Source organism: Ochotona curzoniae, unplaced genomic scaffold (assembly GCF_017591425.1).
Source record: "Ochotona curzoniae isolate NIBS_2020 unplaced genomic scaffold, NIBS_Ocur_1.0 scaffold_4506, whole genome shotgun sequence".
In the NCBI taxonomy this organism is placed as follows: domain Eukaryota; kingdom Metazoa; phylum Chordata; class Mammalia; order Lagomorpha; family Ochotonidae; genus Ochotona; species Ochotona curzoniae.
This window is the reverse complement of record NW_024467119.1, coordinates 38525352-38542873: the sequence shown is the minus strand read 5'-3', so window position 1 is coordinate 38542873 and position 17522 is coordinate 38525352. Positions and strand designations below refer to the sequence as shown.

The following is a 17522-nucleotide window of genomic DNA, read 5'->3' as shown; positions in this document are numbered from 1 at the left end:
CCAATGGGATGTGGGGAAAGAGTCACATATTGTTTTGGTAACTAAAACTGAACCAGAGCTGAAAGAAATTCATCAATTTCTTTCTTAATTCAACTTCCAGAAATAATTCTATTAAGAATTTGCCTTATTCTTTCATTTTGTTGGATCAAAGTTTATTGAGTGCTGGAATTGCCTGAGGCAATTAGGCAATGATGGAGGAAAAAGAAGAAACAGAGGGGAAAAAAAAAAAGCCAGAGACATAGAGGGATGCTAGGAGAGACCGAGAGAGGAGAGACATTTTGTCTATTTAAAGTTCGCTGGGACTTAGAGCAGCAACCATTCAGCAGAGGGAAGGAAGAAAAGAACAGATCTAGACGCAGAAGAAGCAGAACACTGTATGATCTGTGATCTGGGAAGTCCTTTAGCACAGGGGGACGTGCTCAAGGCTGCGTTATATACGCCCCCAGACGGCCAGAGTTCCTAGCTGACAACTGCGTAACTTCTTGGGGCTTCCTAAGCACATGTAACAGCTCATTGCATGGAATCATCCTTGCATAGGCCTTAAAGTTTCAGTAATCCCAACTGTATGGGGAAAATGATTTAAATTTAGCTCATTTGATTATTAGCAGTGAGAACCAGAGCTAAAAGAGCTTGAAGCTTATAAAACTTGGAGATTTTTTGAACAACAACAACAGAAAACAACATAAAATTATTTTAACAATCTTGTATAGTGTTTGAATAATTTTTAAGCTATACTAAGTCTCTTATCCAACTTTCCCTCACATGCTGCTGACGATAGGGAGCTCACTGCTTGTACAGGCAAGCTCAGTCCACTGTGTGCATCATGCATGAACAGGACACTCCTCTAGACCAACTCACTGCTTTCTGCAGCAGAGCCTTCAGCAGGGAACCCTGGGCCACTCTTGGAGTTCCAGCAATGACACTTATGCAAATAGTCCAAAACATTGAGAATGAACTGTCTTCTCTTCACATCATCTTCAACCTCTCCTTCCATGACTGCCTGTCAGTCTATCATCCAGGCACCTTCTCAGCCTTGGGTGTATTAAGCTCTGAAATGCAAGACAAAGCAACACCAAACCCTCCCTTTTCAGGCTGCTAGGCACATACGACGGAGCCTATTGCATTTGTTTCTTCACAGTTGCATCACACCCTTGATTCACAGAACCTATTGCTGACTCAGAGTCGCAATTAGCTCATCTTCCTCTGTTGCTCTCACAAGGTGGATGTTTTTTGAATTCAGTTCAATAAGAAATCTGGTTTTTGTTGTTGTTGTTTACTTATGCTTTTAAATTTTTTTACTGGGAAATGCTCAGTGGGAAGGGATATCAGTGAGCAGTCAACTTGGACCACACACATGCAGGGAATGACAGTGAGGAGCTTGGTAAGGTATAGCCATGTCTTTGTCTCCAGTCAGTTCCCCAGCTAATCCATCCATCTGCTTTGATCACTTCCAAATTTTGACAAGTGGCAGTCTCTAGGTTCTCCCACGTCAAGCTGACTAGTCTTCAAGCGTCAGAAGAGAATTTTTTTTTTTAATTTCAAATATTGAAGTATTGGCTTCATTTATAAATGTAGCACATATTTCTTTGATGTTGATAGAAGACAATGAATATCAAGCTTGGCTAAATTATTATGGCTAAGTCAGACACTGTGTTAGGTTCTGGAACTTCACTTTTAACTTTACTCCCTTTAGAATAAGGTTCATTTTCCTGACACTAAAATTAAAATGCAAATACATCAATAATAAATTATTTTGACCTTACCATCCCTGAAGAAGTGAAAAAAGAGCCAGAAGTGACTGTCTATAATGACACAGCAGCAACAGTGTTAGCCTCACTCTGCCCAAGGCTCACACATTGCTGTAATCATGTCTCAAGGCTAAAGGAGTCCTCAGAACAGACACTAGGCAAGCTCAAAAGAATATACTGTATTGAGTGTGCACGATTATCAAATGTTTCAGATGACCTTGAAGGAAACAGTGGTTTTATCCCTTCCATGAGACAGTAACAAAATGGGATACACCCACCTGCTAGAGAATTTTCACAGCTGCTTGGCAGTAAGGTACAGGAAATAAACTCAACCACAGAGAAAGCAGGCGGGTTCTCGCCCGGAAAGCTGGTGCCCTGTTCAGCCTCCTCTTCTCCTTCCATTTCAGCACCTCCCTGAGCTAGGACCTTCTGTGAAACTGCCCCAGGAGACTGCAACCTACTTATTGTACTGGGTTTTAGTGTCTGACTTTGCTGATTGAAGTTTTTATACCACTTGATGCCTTTTAAAGGAGAGGCTTTCAAACTGCTGCACTCATCCCACACAAAGAAATACATATTACATGACTATCTTTATGTGGATACATGAGACTGTAGGAAAAAATGGGACCAGAAGATGAATTCATTTTGGCACCAAAAAAATAAAATCTGTATATGTTCTTCATAACTCACATTTTCCATAAACTTTTTGACAGCCCATTGCATTTCACATATGTACAAATAAATGTTACAGGCAACAACACCTAAACTTCTACATGTTATTTACATGGATTTTATTCATTTCCATTATATTTTGCACAAATATGGATGTGACACATCACATTTGTTGTAAGAACAAAGATGGATTGTTCCTGGTATCTGAGAAGCAATGCACAGTGTTGCTACCCAAAAGACAAGTAGACGCCCTCAACACCTTGTTAGGAATGCATGTGCTCTACACCTGATTCACCTGCTGAGCCTCAGAGAATCACCATACACTTTAGAGCTTATGAAGCATGGCTCTGAAGGGCTCTTGGTCCTAAACATCCTAATTCAGTTCAATAATCTCAATAGCCTGAATTTACAGTATTTGACATCTGGGGTGAAAAGGCAAGTTTAAGTTTCCAGTGACATTTCAGTACCAACAGGCAGGATAAAAGAAGGATCTGCAATGAGTGTAGTTGGGAAATCAAGTGTAGTCATTACCTTAGTGAAATGGTAAAGGGTACAACATGGAGAACTAGTGGAGGACTGGAATGATCAGGGAAGAGGAGATTCATAAATAGGGGCTTGAAGAATAAAGACAGGATTCATTATCTAGTGAGAAAAACGAGAATTCCGAGAAGATAAATGGTATAAGCCATAGCCCTAGGGTTGCCCTGTGAGTGCCGCAGAGAGACGATTCATGGGAAGAAACCCTGGAGGAGTCACAATGGACACAGCAAATAGTCCTGCAGTTTGAAACCTGAGGCCCATGGCCACTGAGCTTGACATTTATTTTTTTAGCTTAAATGTACTTATTTATTTGAAAAAGGGAGGGAAAGACTGAGAGATATATCTTCCATCTGCTGATTCACTCCTCAAATGACTGCAATGGCTGGGACTGGGCCAGGCCAAAGCCAGGAGCTGAAAGCTTTATCCAGGTCTTCCATGTTGGTCACAAACATCCAGGCATTTGTGCCCTCATCTGTTTTTCCAATCCCATTAGTAGTCATCTGGAGGAGAACCTGATGATCATATGATATGTGGGCACCATTGGTGGTGGCTTAATTCACTGGCCCAGCTTGTATATTCCTGATGATAACAAAACTTTATATTAATTTACACCTACAGGTTACTCAGACATCAAAGGCACATTTTCTCTCTTCTTGGCAAAGAGAAATGAAGTACAACCTTAATTCTGTCCCAGCAGATGTCTGAAGAAGACATATTTTCCAAAGCAAGATGAGAAACTCCCAGTTTAGTGAAAGCCACTACTAAAATGCCCTGGGAGTTGAATATTAAGAGCACATATTAGAGAATTTACTGTTTTCTCATTATTTTCAAAATCGCTATCACTTTTCAATGATACTGACGTACCGTCTGAACTCAGTACAGCACAGATGGCAGAAGCGTAACACATGTGCCATGCCCCCTCCCTGGGCCGTGGCCGCGCACAGAATCCATCTGTTGTCAGAGCTGCCGAGCTCTCACTCACCTTCACGATCCCTTTGGACACAGTGATAATCAAACACAAGGTAGATTTAGCAGAGATTTCCACCGTCAGCACTCATTCCTGGCTAATCTCTTAGCACTTGAGTCATTCCACCGCATCATTTGACTGCTGCTGCCTTCACTGCTGCTCCTGTGTTCATAGAACTAATTCTAGAGACTTTGATTCCATGAGAGATAAAGCTCTCAGCCCTCTATGCCATAAGTTTGGAATGAAGAAGTGTCTTATTTTGCTGGGAAGATGATGTTGTCCATGCAGTGTTTTCAGCTCCATAACCACAGGTGTGGACTTGTCATGTCTCTGATTACAGCAATGGACCCTGTGCACATGCAGAGAGCTGAGCAGAGGCCTTGCCAAGGGAGTGCGAGGTTCTAATAAGGTTCTAACAAAGGCTCAGCCAGGCAAAGTGTGAGATCCAGGGAGGGCAGGAGAAATACCACCACACCCGCTTCTACAGGAAGGTCTCTGTGACACTGCGGCCTTCTATATTGCTATGTCCGCATGCATGTGCACTCCTAGCGCTCTGAGTGGTGAGGCCAGGAGCTGCAGGCTTTTGGAAACAGTGTGGGCAGTAACCAAAGCAGTCTATGTGATAACAGAGACGGGCGATGTTAATTAAAGGCAGGTCCCGATTTCCTTGCAGGAGTCAGGCATAGTCAAAGCAAACCAGCAGTGAAAGGGAGAAGAAAATTCTGTGGGAGCTGGCAGCCAGGATAAACCTGCTCATGGATGAGCCTGAGGAATGAGATAAGAAATTCTGGTAAACAGAGATAGAGATGAAGCTTCACTCACAGAATGGCACAAAATATCAGAGACGCCAAAGTCAAAGAGCTGTAGACTGAGGAGCGGAATGCAAACAGGCAAAATGTGGAGGCAAAAGAAGTCTACCTCCGCATATAAACAGCACATGGGGGCATCAATCACACTCCTGAAGAGTCTTCAAGGAGCTCCTGGTACATGGATATCATGAGAAAACTTTGCATGGATTTCGAAATTTTTTGCACCAAAAAAAAAAAAAAAGTATCCTTTCATTCCAATTTTCTATGACTTTTTTTTTTTAAAGTATCCTCATGAAGATATAAACCGACCCATCAGACAGCAACAGAGACCCCAAGGAGAGATAAAGAAGCATGTGTGCACAGACAGCCTCCCAGAGCTCGACACAGAGATGCACCAACATACCTGAGGTGTCAGAAAGCTGGAGAGACCTCCAGAGCATCCCCTGATATCTCATCACTGCACAGAATCTTCTGTTCAGCATCTGGGGCAGCTGCCCAGTGCTGTAACAGCTACGAGATCAAAAGGCTACCATTGCTCCCCAGTAGAAGAAACACAGGAAATGTTTGGTTTGGACTGGAAACGAAATCTCATGGAAAAGCATCTGGGCAGAGCTTCTATCAGGAGTCCTCCTCTCTGACTGGAATCTGCTTTGCTCTGCATTCATTCTGTTTAGGCTTGTAATTAATGCTTCGTAAAAGGATGGTCCAGGATTAATTGTTTCTGGACTGTTGTCACCACTGAAAACATACCATTGTGGACTACAACAGAGAGAGACACTTTCAGGGAGGCACAACTGCAGGAACTTTGGGGAAATGTTGAAATCACAGACACAACCTTGTTTCATTAGTTTTCTTTATACCATGGTTGGATGATATCTCTAGTAAACAACTGTTTATTCCACAGTAAGAAAAAAAAACACTGAAAACACTGGAAAGAAGAGGACCAAGTGAAACCGAAGGCATTGAATGCAGCCTTGAGTTCTGGTCTTTGACTCAATGTGGGACAATTCAACACGCATTTATTGATTTATTTTTAAGATTGATTTATTTTTATTTGAAAGGCAGATTATATTTATAGAGAGGAGAGACAGAAAGAAAGCTCTTCCATCCACTGGTTCACTCCTCAAATGGCCACAATGGCTAGAGCTGAGCTGATCTGAAGCCAGGAGTCAGGAGCCTTTTTCAGGTCTCCCACGTGGTTACAGGGGCTCAAGGCTTTGGGCTGTCCTCTACTGCTTCCGAGGCCACAAGCAGGGTGGGAAGCAGAGCAACTGGGACATGAGCCGGCTCTCATATAAAATCCCAGCACTTGTAAGGTGAGGATTTCGCCATTGAGGCATTGTGCCAAGCCATATTGATTTTTAATAAAATATTTTGTTTATTTGAGAGACAGAAGGAGAGGTATTAGCTCACATCCATGAGTTCATTTCCCAGTGCCTGCAACAGCTGGGGCTAGGCCAGATCTGGGATCTGGAAACTCAACTCAGGTCTCCCAAGGTAGAAGCCCAATTACCTGACTCATAAAGCCTCCCAGAGTCTGCATTCATAGGTGAGCTAAAGTCAGGAGCCACAGCTGTGTCAAGCCCATGCACTCCAGTGTGAAACACAGGTATTTACCCATCTTCTCTCTGTCAAGCAGTAAGCTCAAATGGAGAACCCAAGATAAAAACCTACAGCCCTGCTTCTTAAAGTTTGCCAATAAAGGAGTTTATTGTGTCCTAGACTAAAACAGGTAGTCAAACTTCCTAGCACTTCAGGATCAACATATGAAGGATGATTGAAATGTTATCTGTGGACTGACCCAAAACATCGGCTACTGCTGGGAAGTCAGAACCCCAGGGTCAGTAACCTTACAGCTAGGTCACTTTGGTAATTTATAGGGATAAAGAAAAGTTAGAAGATACTTGTGAAACACTCTGGTTTTCAATATGTCTTTGATGCCCTCTTTAAAAGTATTTAAAGTAGTAACAGAACTTGCTTTATTTGAGAACTGACCACTTGGTATGCTTTAGCTCAATGGGACTCCTGGTGCCTGGTCCCATTGTGTTTCCTATTGAGTCCCAGGTCATTTCTCTCATTTCTCATTCACCAACCTATAAACTGATCTGCTAATTGGTCTTTTTGGTTCTGGACCATTGCTGCCCATTATACTCAGCTACCAGGTTAATCTACCTAAAACAAAACCATGATGGCTATGTAATTCCACGTTGCTAAACACATTCAATCCTTGCTTTGTATCCATTAACCAAAGTCAATTAATCTATTTAAAATGCTCTGGAAACCAGGCCAACTGAAATACCCAAATTTTAACAGAGGGAGACAGACCAGCCCAAGAGATAAAACATCAGCACCTGCTTTGTAAGCAGGCAGATGAAGATGATGGGAAAATATCTGACCTTAAATCAAGAGCAAAGTTATATCGATGGTGTGACTGCAATTGGTGTATATGTGGATGCGTGTGTGAGAGACAGAGAGAGAGAAAGAGGAGGAAAAAAATATCCTTTTAGGTGTCATACATGATTGACCTTTTTGGTGCCTTTTTTGTTCTATGAATTTTTTTTTTAAGATTTATGTTATTTTTATTGGAAAGTCAGATACACAGAGAGGAGGGGAGACAGATGAAGATCTTTCATCTGATGATTCACTTCCCAAGCAGCCGCAACGGCTGGAGCTCAGCCAATCCGAAGCCAGGAGCCAGGAGCTTCTTCTGGGTCTTCCATGCGGGTGGAGGGTCCCAAAGCTTTGGGCTGTCCTCGACTGCTTTTCCAGCCCACAAGCAGGGAGCTGGATGGGAAGCAGGGCTGCCAGAATTAGAACTATCACCTATGTGGGATCCCGGGCATGCAAGGCAAGAACCTTAACCACTACATTATGGTGCTGGGTCCGTGTTCTATGGATTTTCAATATTACACATATATAGCTATCATTTTAACAACTTATTATCCTAATTTCATATACAAAGTAGACGAAGGATATGAATAGGTGTATCAATAATACTTCTGTCAGATTTTTTTTATCTATATTTTTTGAGGTGAGTAGTTTTATGGTGAATTTCCGATATTATAACATGTTAATCTTAAAGAATTTGCTAAGAAGTATTTCTAAAAGTATTTCATTCTCCTACATGGATGTTACACAATTTTCAAAAGATACTGTTTCTTTTATGTTCTCTAAATCTATAAATATTTTCAGGCCAACAAAATCTAGCCACACATCATAAGGGCAGATGGCAGGGAGCAGAGAGTGAGGGTGGGGACCATGGCAAAGCCAGAGGGAGCTGAAGACATCTGTAAGGACCAGCTGTGTAGATTCTAGGCAAATCCGTGCCTGGGAGTCAGATTCAGAAGTGAGTGGGCTCAGAACAGTAGTTCTCCCCTAGGGGAGATGGGAGGAGCCAGAAATTAACCCAGGTTGGTGAAGTCTAAGGATCTGGTTCTGATAACAGAACTACAAGAGGAAAGCCAGGTGGGAACTTCCCACTGAGCCAAGCAGAAGATGAGGTCTGTGAGAAGCAGAGTTGGGAACCACTGTGACGGAATGCAAATAGCCCACATGGATCCTGGGACGGAGTGAGGCTTAGCCCACAAGGACTGTTGATCTTTTCTCAATACTTGCGTATTTTGCCACATTTGTGCCTTTGCTTGGCCATTTACAATATACAAAGCATCAATTTTTTTTTAACTTGAAGTGACACAAATCCTTTTTTAATGATTACTTTTTATGTTAGATGACGTTTATACAGTTGATGGGAGTGGGAAGGATCAAAGGTTAGGGAAAAGTGGGTGTGATCATTATTTCCAAATTTTCTGTTTCTTTTTCCTGTTTCTGGGGGTCGTGGGGAGATACGGGGAGAAACCACACCCAGTCTCCCAATGGCCCCAGTACCCAGGGATGGGAAAAGGCCACCCAATATGAACCCAAGGTCCCAATGCAAACGGACACAAATCTTATCATGTGCTCTGTTTCCAATGATCATGTCCTGCCTGGCATGTGCAGTGTTTTCTCCAAGTACTGTTCTGGCCCTTGGCCCAAGCCACAAAGCTCTAACTACACATGTGTGTGTTTCTTCTGTGTCCACACAGCCATTCTTACTCACTGTTTCACTTCCCATAAGTCTTTTGAAGTACACCCATCTTTCAGTATTCTCCTTGCCTAATAATACCCTTGATAGATCTTGATAGATCTATCTTGATATCTAGCTATCTTGATAGATCTTGATAGATCTTGATAGATCTATGGAAGAGTGGAATGTGCAGCATGTATATCCCCAACGGGCAGCACTGGAAGGATAGATTTATACATGGAGTGGAAGGAGGTCACGCTACAGGAGAAATAGAAAGACACAAAAGAAGAAATTCACTTCAGGCAAGGAGAGATGGCACCGTTTACTAGTTGTACTCTGCCATCTGGCCAACAAAGAATCACCTTCCATTATTAGCAACCAAGATTACAGAACTGTGCAAAAAGAGAAGCAAGGTAACAGCCCTAGTTGATGCCACAGCTTTGTCAACAGATCTCATTAGAATTTTGCTTTATTGTGCTTAGACTGTTCAATTTTTCTAGTCCTACAAATGAACTCTATACAAAATTCAATGATATTTATTTCATTACTGGCCTAACTTTGTGTGTTTTTGTGTTATATGAAGAATAGAAAGCATAACATCTTCCTTGATGAACTTTGTTGGTTATAGAAATCACAGAACTTTCTTTGCTTCTCTGAGTTCAGCACTAATATGTTGTGTGAGCACAATAACAGGAAGATTTCTTGCAAATTAAAAAGCTTGCATCAGTAGCCCAGGAAGTGTACTCTAGAGCAAGCTCTTGAACTTGAAGGCTTTGTGGCATGTTACTCTGGACATGTTTGAGAAGCTCTGGCCTTCCTCACTTTCCTCAACTCTCAGTAGCAATGGCATTATGACATTAGTAACAGTAACTTATTTCTCAGAGATATATGAATTAAGTAAGTTCACATAGGCAAAGGGCTTAAAATAGTTCCTGGCACTAGGTAAGCAGCCAGTCTGTATTAGTTGCTGTTATTTACATGCAAAGCAGCACATCACACCTTGGGTCACCCCGGCTGCACTCTGAGCAAGTCCCTCTGTCGCACTACCAACCAGGTGTGCAGCCAGTGAGGTCAGTGTCTGCATTCATAAAATGAGAAAGGTAGGCCTGTCATCAGAGTGATACTGTCGATGTTAAATGACAAAATTCATGTGAAAGCACGGTGTTGGCACACGGTAGGCGGTTGGTGGACAGTAACTGTCACAATGGAGAAATAACCCGATTGTGAAGCAAACAAGGACTCTGACCTAGACACTCTGGGACGCAAGGCCGCCTGGCTCTTCTCATGAGTCTCCTCACAGTGCAAGTTGGAATTCTTTTGAGCACCTGACCTGGTGTGAGCCAGACCACCGCCTTGCAACAGGGGTGCATGTGTTTCTTAGCGTTACTTCTCTGGGTCAGCAGACTTCCAGCTGAGGGCCAGTTCCTGCCAGCCATCTGCTTTGGTGTAGCTGAGAGCCAGCAGTGTCTGCACATTTTGAAATTGTTGGGGGAAAAAAAAGAACATGTTTCTATTGCAAGAAAACTAAATCAAGTTTACATTTGAGAGCTCATCCATGACATTTTCTTGGAACACCTTCTCAGTCGTTGCTTTTGGAGGTATTTGCACAATAATGGCGGCAGCCAGAGGCTGTGATAGAGATCAGGAGGCTTACAGGGCTGAAGATAATTACCACTTGCTGTTTATTCAGAGTTTGTGGATCCTTCCCTCCTCTTTCTCCATGAACGTGGATGGGCAGCAGTTCAGTCCTTTAGTACAGGGATTCGGAAGACACACCCAGAGAGCCTGGTTCAACTTCATGCTCTGCTTCTAACCCTGCTCCCTGCCATTGCACACCCTAGGAGGCAGCATGTGCTGGCTCAAGTACTTCGGTATTCGCTGCCTATCCACAAAGCCCTGATAGGGTCCTAGACTCCTGGTCAGCATGACCCAGTCCTGGCTGCTGCAGAGATATGGGGAATGAACCAGCAGACGAAAGAACTGGCTGCTTTAGTCTCTGCCTTTCAAAAGGAAAATAGAGGAAGCTGGCACTGTGGTGGAGCCTGTGACATGGGCATCCCACATAGGTGCCAGTTGGATTCCCAGCTGCTTCAATTCTGATCCAGCTCCCTCCTAAAAGTGCCTAGGAAGACGGCGAAGGATGTCCCACGTGTTCGGGCTGCTCTACCTACATGGGATACCCAGGTGAAGCTTCTGGCTCCTGGCTTCAGCTGGCCCAGCCCAGGCTGTTGCAGCCCGGGGAGTGAACAGGGGATGGCAGAGATCTGTCTACCCGCCATTCTCTGTAACTGTGTTAAATAAAGAAATCAGTCTTTTTAAAAGGGGGAGAAAGAGTAATATTGTGTAAAATGAAAGTGCCTGTATGCGCATAAAGCTGTATTTTACAGGAATGATAGTCTTTCAGGCTGATTCAGTGCTTCCCCGCATCTGGAAACGGCTGTTGTCTTTGCTGCTTGACAAGGAACGGCCACCTTCAGCACGTGAGCTGCAGCCTTTCTAGAGTGTCTCTTCTCCTCTGCTCCCAGAGGGATCTGGAGAGTTCTTAACCCAGAGTGTTCTCAACCTCCTCTGGGGGCGGCAGGTGTCTGCAGCCTGGCTTCTGTCCCTGAAACCCACTTGTCACTCCTCAGGATCTCGCGGAATATGCCTTTGAAACACAGATTTCTTCCAACCTCATCCGCATCCGTGCAGAGCCCAGAATGAGGCCCTAGTTGGTCCTCCTTGATTGCTCTCTCCCGGTTCCACGCTCTTGTCCTCGCAGGCTCCAATGTACCAAGCCAGGGAAGCACTGCTCCCATCCCACGCTGCTTCGCGGCTGGGACACGGCCCGCAGCAAAACAGAACCCGCCAAAACGACTGGCTGGGGAGTGCACACCTGCGCCCACTCCGGGGACAGGAGCGGCTGGACCGGGGCCTGGTTTTGTAGGCCGGAGCGGCCGCGAGGCATTGGAGGCGCGGGAAAGCCGGGCCTTGGCAGGCAGGCGCCCGGGCGCGCGCAGGTCCCACAGCAGCTGCCCCAGGCAGCCTCCAGCGCCGCCACCGAGCATCTCCTGGGTTTTGGGAGCAGCCCCTTCTGGAGAATGTCCGCAGTCCCACTTATCCGTCTGTCTCCTGGGGCCTCTCGTCCGTTACTGTCCCCTACGCCCTCCCTCCTCTTCCTAAGCTTGCACAGCGTGAGTATGTAAAACTACCTCACAATTTAAGATTTACAACGTTAAGTTTTACTTCCCCTTTGCTTTTGGACACGTTAAAGCATTTAGGATGAAAGAAAACAAATGCCTCTATGCTGACTCGCTTTCAGTAGGGAGGCACGGAAACACAACTGAATTCCTTGATTTCGATACATTTGGAAAGTAACAAAGTTGCACTTGAGCAAGTGGTGTATGTCCTAGAAAAGCTAGTGATGGATCTGCTGTGGCTCAGGGTTCAGCTTACAGGACTTGCATATTCAGAATCTGAGAGACTAAGGCACCAAAGGACTAAGACTTTGCATATCACTCTCCCTGAACCACTAAAGATTATCTGCTCCTATACATCAAAAACCCAAGAATAAAAATTTATCTAACGCTCTAATAAAATAACTTACGTCATTGATAGCAGTTACCTTTTTTCTATCCCAATTGTATTAAATCATCATGCTATTATGAAGTTTTAAAAAATAGAATTAAACAAAACATTTGATACAGATCACATCTCACCAGTGCACTGAAAGTCCCAAGTGTGAGTTTCGTTTGTATTCAGAATTCTGCCAGAGGTATTATCGGGTCATTCTCAAGGCCTCACAGTCTCACAAACACAAAGCACTTCAGCGATGCTCTGGGGCAGCGGCCACCAGCTCACACTGATGGTATTTAGCTTTGCAAGCTGCTTGGAAGCTGCTTGGCAGCTGCTTGGCAGCTTGACGCCATAGGGAAATCAGCACACCCCAACTCCCAGTGATCATCCAACCTATACATTTGAATAATCCATGCTCCACAGGGTCCTTTTGAAGACAATAAAAACTTTCTAAAACCGATTCATTAGTTACTAAAGACTGTTGAGTCAAACCCTTAAAATGGATGAGTTCTGATTTTTACATTACAAAGAAGTCATTAGCCAAAATGATTCAAACCCCACAACCAAGAAAAATAAAATCACCATATTTATGGGTGGTTTTCAGGCTCCAGCACACACCTAACAGGAAATGCATCCCATGCAGGGCTTCCCTGTCTCGCCTGGGAATCACTCAAAGAGTTTAGAAAGAAAATGCTCAGGTGCCTGTCACTATGGTGTAGAGGGTAAAGCAGCTGCTGCCTCCTGTATAGGCATCGATTCAAATCCCAACTGTTCTACTTCTGATCCAGCGCTCTGTCTAGAGCCTGGGAAAACCAGCAGAGGATGGCACAATTACTTGGGTCCCTACCACTCACATGGAGATCTGGAAGAAGCTCCTGGCTCCTGTCTTTGAGCTGGCCCGTCCCTGACCGTTGTGTGGCTACCTGGGAAGTTAATCAGCTGATGGAAGCTCTCTCTCTCTCTGCCTCTCTCTCTCTCTGTCTGTCTCTCTCTCTCATGCCCCCTCTCCCATGCCCCTTTTCTGTAACTCTTAGTTTCAAATAAATAAATAAATCTTTTTTAAAAAAAATCATATTTTTAAAAAAGAAAATGTCCGTCTTCAGAAAAAAAAAATATCTCCAGAGATACCGATTGATATCGGCATCTGATAGTGGTCTGGATGTCAGGAATTTAAAAAATTCCTGGGCTGCCTAATTTGAGAGACAGGACTGGAAGCTACCTTTTGTTATGGATCTCCCCCTCACAGAGGTAGTACATCCCCAGGCTTTCAGAAACTGAGATATCTGGACACACCTGCGCCATCCTCTGCTTCCATCCCTTTTCTGACACTCTGCATTTTATAGTGAATGTCTATTCATTGTGCGGGAAAGCATGATTCTAGCTCCCTGTGAGGTTCACCTGTGGGTGCTTCCTGCCCCTAATGGGACACAAAGATGTCACCTTGTTCATTTTTGTTATCTAAATATGTGTCACTGGAGTCCAGGCTTCAAGGATTGCTCATTTAATTGAAGAACCAGAAGTGGTATTTCCTTTGTCTCTCCGGGGTTTGCAACAACAGTGGTTAGGAATGCAGACACTGAGTCGGAGAAAGCATTGCCGTCCTTAAGACTCTGAGTGAGATCCTACAGTCCAACTCTATTGCTTTGATGCTTTGATATTCCTTTTGCATGTCTGTACAGGGGGCCTTTTGTCTTGGGGGAAACTCCTGGAGTTTTGATATTCTAATAAATTAGACTTTTCTTTACTGAAAGTTCCAGCTGTGTTGTTTTTGTTACATGAAAGCTGAGGTCTCAGTTGCATAATCTCTGGATAGGAATTACTGAGAAATTCTGCAATAATGCAATGCTGAGTGATACGGTCTTTTCAGCTATAACACATAGATTTCATCTTTCAGTTTTTCTTGGAGAACATAGAGTTGGATTCCTAGCTTGACCTTTAATTGACATGTGAGCCTACAGCAGGTTTCGTACAGAAAGATGTTACTGCCAACAGCTCCCTTGTTGTTGGGTTGTGTGAAGCTTCTGTTTAACCTCACAGAAGGCACAGGCATCCCTTCTCCTGAGGCACAAGTGTCAAAACCAGTCAGGCAAATGTTTGCAGGGCTTTAATTGAAAGTTCGGTCTCCATAAGAAAATGCCCTGTTCCGCCCTGGGGCAATACTTTCTTCTTTCAGTGCATGTTCCCATGAACTGTGTCACCTGGGTCCCTAACTAAATACAAGACTGATGACTCCTAAAACTTCTCTATTGGAAGCAGAAAGTTCACTTTCTTCCTGAATTGCTGGTGTTTAAAGGGCTCTACCGCATGCATACAAGACTGCAAAACATGGTCCGGAGCAAGAAACACAAGCAAGGTTGTTGCTGAAACTTCCTCATTCCCCCTTTTGAAAAAGTCCCTCTCACTCACATTTGGGTGGGCTATTTATCTCATCACAGACTGCCTGTCAATGGGTGAGTGATCAAAGCTCTTCCACAACACATTTATTCTTAACCCAGTGGACAGCCAAGCAACATCCACTCATCCTTTCCAACTCTTCCGCAAGATTGTCCAGTTTTTGATGTGGGTCCCATTTTCTCACCTATCTGCTTGCTGGAAAAAATAATTCATTCCATTACAATGGAATAAGTCCCTCAAAAGGCGATACCTAACATGTACAGAGTAATCCAGCAGCAAGAACTGGAGCCTGAGGTGACAGAGACAATGCTGCATATGAACATCATTCATTGAAATGAGCATTTGGGTTCACCCAAGAAGTGCTTTGAAAAGAGGATCTGCTCTCTCACTTACCCCAAGTCCTGGAGCAGCTCAATTTCTCCGTCCAGTCGATTCCACATATCAGAGGGATCCTGGGTGCTCATCTTCGCTTCTGGAAGTTCTGCTCTGCCCATCCGCTCCCTTCAGCCCGCTCAGTTCCTGCCAGGTGCTGTGGAAGGAGGTGAGCAGGGCAGGCAGCTCTTAGGGCTCCTGTGTGAGAGGAGTCTGCGGTGCCTGTGAGTCTGCAGCCAGCAAGGAAGTGAAACTCAGTTACTCCTCCCACTGACACTCACCACCCTGGCCCTGAGGCACTGGCAGGAGTGCCTGTCACTCAGAAAGTATGCAAACTTAGGTGGCTCTCTCAGGACACCCACACTGCCTCAGGCAGCAGGCAGTTTCTGTCCAAAGAATGCAAGGGGACACAACCCATGTCGTATCATACTCTGGGATCAAACACTTCATACAGAGCCAACACTTGACTTCTCCCTAATGCTATGAGGTTCTGTCTGAGGCAGAAGGTACATGCACTCATTTCCCCCCACCTTCTTCCTGTTTTTACAAGCAAAGAATATCGTGGAAACATGCGTACCAGGAACACTTTTAGAATGGGTCAAGGAATCAGAGTTGAGCCACTGATTTGACCCTAAAATTGTTTTTTTGGAACTTTCTCAAAACATAGGCTTGATGGCTCCCCGCCCCCTCTCGCCCCTTCCTAGAAGAGTTAAGAGAATAAGATAGGAAAAAGTTGCAGGGGACTATCCTGGGACAAAGAAGAATTCTCTGGGCTTACTGAGAGCTGGTGCAGCTTGGTATGCAGAGTCACATGCAGAGGGACATCTCACCTGCCTGGGGATCCTGAATGGAAACTGAGCCAATCCAATGCTGGGGAAGTGGAACAATATGCAATTGCCAATGCATTGAGAACATTCTTGCTTCTTATTGTTCCTCTGCATGGACCCGCAGGAAACCATGGGCTGCTGGAATCTTGCTGCTTACTCTTCCGTCACCCCTGATTTTCTAGGTTCATCAGGTGGCTCCATGACTTGCTCTTTTTTACCGTGTTCTGTGCCTGGCAGCAACAGCATCATCAGCTGCTGAGCAGAACGCAGACCTCCAGGTTCCCCGCAGGCTGCTGAAGTTTGACGAAGGCTCCTTTATGGGATCCCCAGACTACAGAGCTGCTTCAAAAAGACAACAGAGTGCTGCACAGTGTCACTCTGTTGCCTGCATTACATCTGGGTGCCACTGATTCCCTGGGGTTCTGGGTTATTTGGTTATCAGGGAGAAATTTCTGGGTATCTAGAGGCAGCCTGGGGGAGACTAAGCACTGATAATCCACAAATAACTGTACATGAGTTACAATTCTCTGTCTACAAGTTTTTCAGAAAGAGGTAGGACTCCTAACACAGGCCAGTTCCAGCGAGGGAGGAACGGAATGTGCACCCGCCAAGATAGAGGAACAGCCTTCACACCCAACTTCCTGTTCCCTTTCTGTAGCTCTTTGTTCAGTGTTTTAATATCTGTTTCATTCTCCTTTTAGCAAATTATGGGTTTTCTTGTTTGGGTTTATTTATTTTTGTGTGTATATGTGGGAAAGTAGCTAACTTCACTAAGGCATGAAACTTCTTTTTCCTTCTTGCTCTTTCTGTCTCCTTGTTTCATTGGCTGTCCCATCTTCCATTTTCCCCAGGTCCCCCTTTCTTTCCTATCACTCTTGTCCCCACCAACAATACACTCAGTGTCGTAGTGGTGCCAGCTGCTGTAGCTTTACTGGATGGCTTCAACAAAATGCTGGACATTCACAAAAATATTTGCTGTTTACATAAGATTGTCTGAAGAATTTAGTATTTTTTTTAATCAAAGAGACCTCAACTTTTACTTCCAAAAATCTTTCTAAAGTGTAAAGTTAAAAATTAGGTCACCCACTTCTTATTTATTTCAATAATCTCTTTTCAATATGCTGATTTTACTCTGAAACTGATGTCATATAAAAATGGATACAAATGGTCAGGATAAATTTAACAATTTTACAGCATCTTATTCTTTGTTACAAGCATTTTGTTTTTCAGAGCTGGTGCTGTGGTTCGGTGGTTGAGCCACTGCCTGCAGTGCCAGCATCTTATATGGGAGTCAGTTTGAGTCCTTGATGCTCTACTTCTGATTGAGGTCTCTACCAATGTGCCTGGAAGAAAGCAGAAGTTGGCCCAAGTGCTTGAGCCTCTGCACACCAATGGAGAAATTCTTGTCTCCTGGCTCCAGCCTAATTGGCCATTATGGCCTTTTGGGAAATGAACTAGCAAATAGATGTCTCTTCCTCTCTCCTTCTCTCTCTCTCTCTTTCTTCTATGTCTATAAAATTCTGATTTTCAAATAAAATAAATATATTCTTGAAAAATATAAATAAGTAAATGTAA

General features: G+C 44.0%; 1 protein-coding gene across 2 annotated transcripts in view; it reads right to left on the bottom strand.

Moving 5' to 3' along the window:
• DAPP1 (dual adaptor of phosphotyrosine and 3-phosphoinositides 1) overlaps positions 1-15373 on the bottom strand; it is a 47574-nt gene extending 32201 nt beyond the window's left edge. Inside the window, exon 1 of one of the 2 annotated variants that reach the window (XM_040967347.1) lies at positions 15142-15373. In XM_040967347.1, the coding sequence (XP_040823281.1) occupies positions 15142-15242 (101 nt within the window). In that variant the 5' untranslated portion in view covers positions 15243-15373. The remainder of the gene's footprint in view (positions 1-15141) is intronic. The other variant, XM_040967346.1, reaches the window with a different exon arrangement.
• Positions 15374-17522: the final 2149 nt, after the last annotated feature.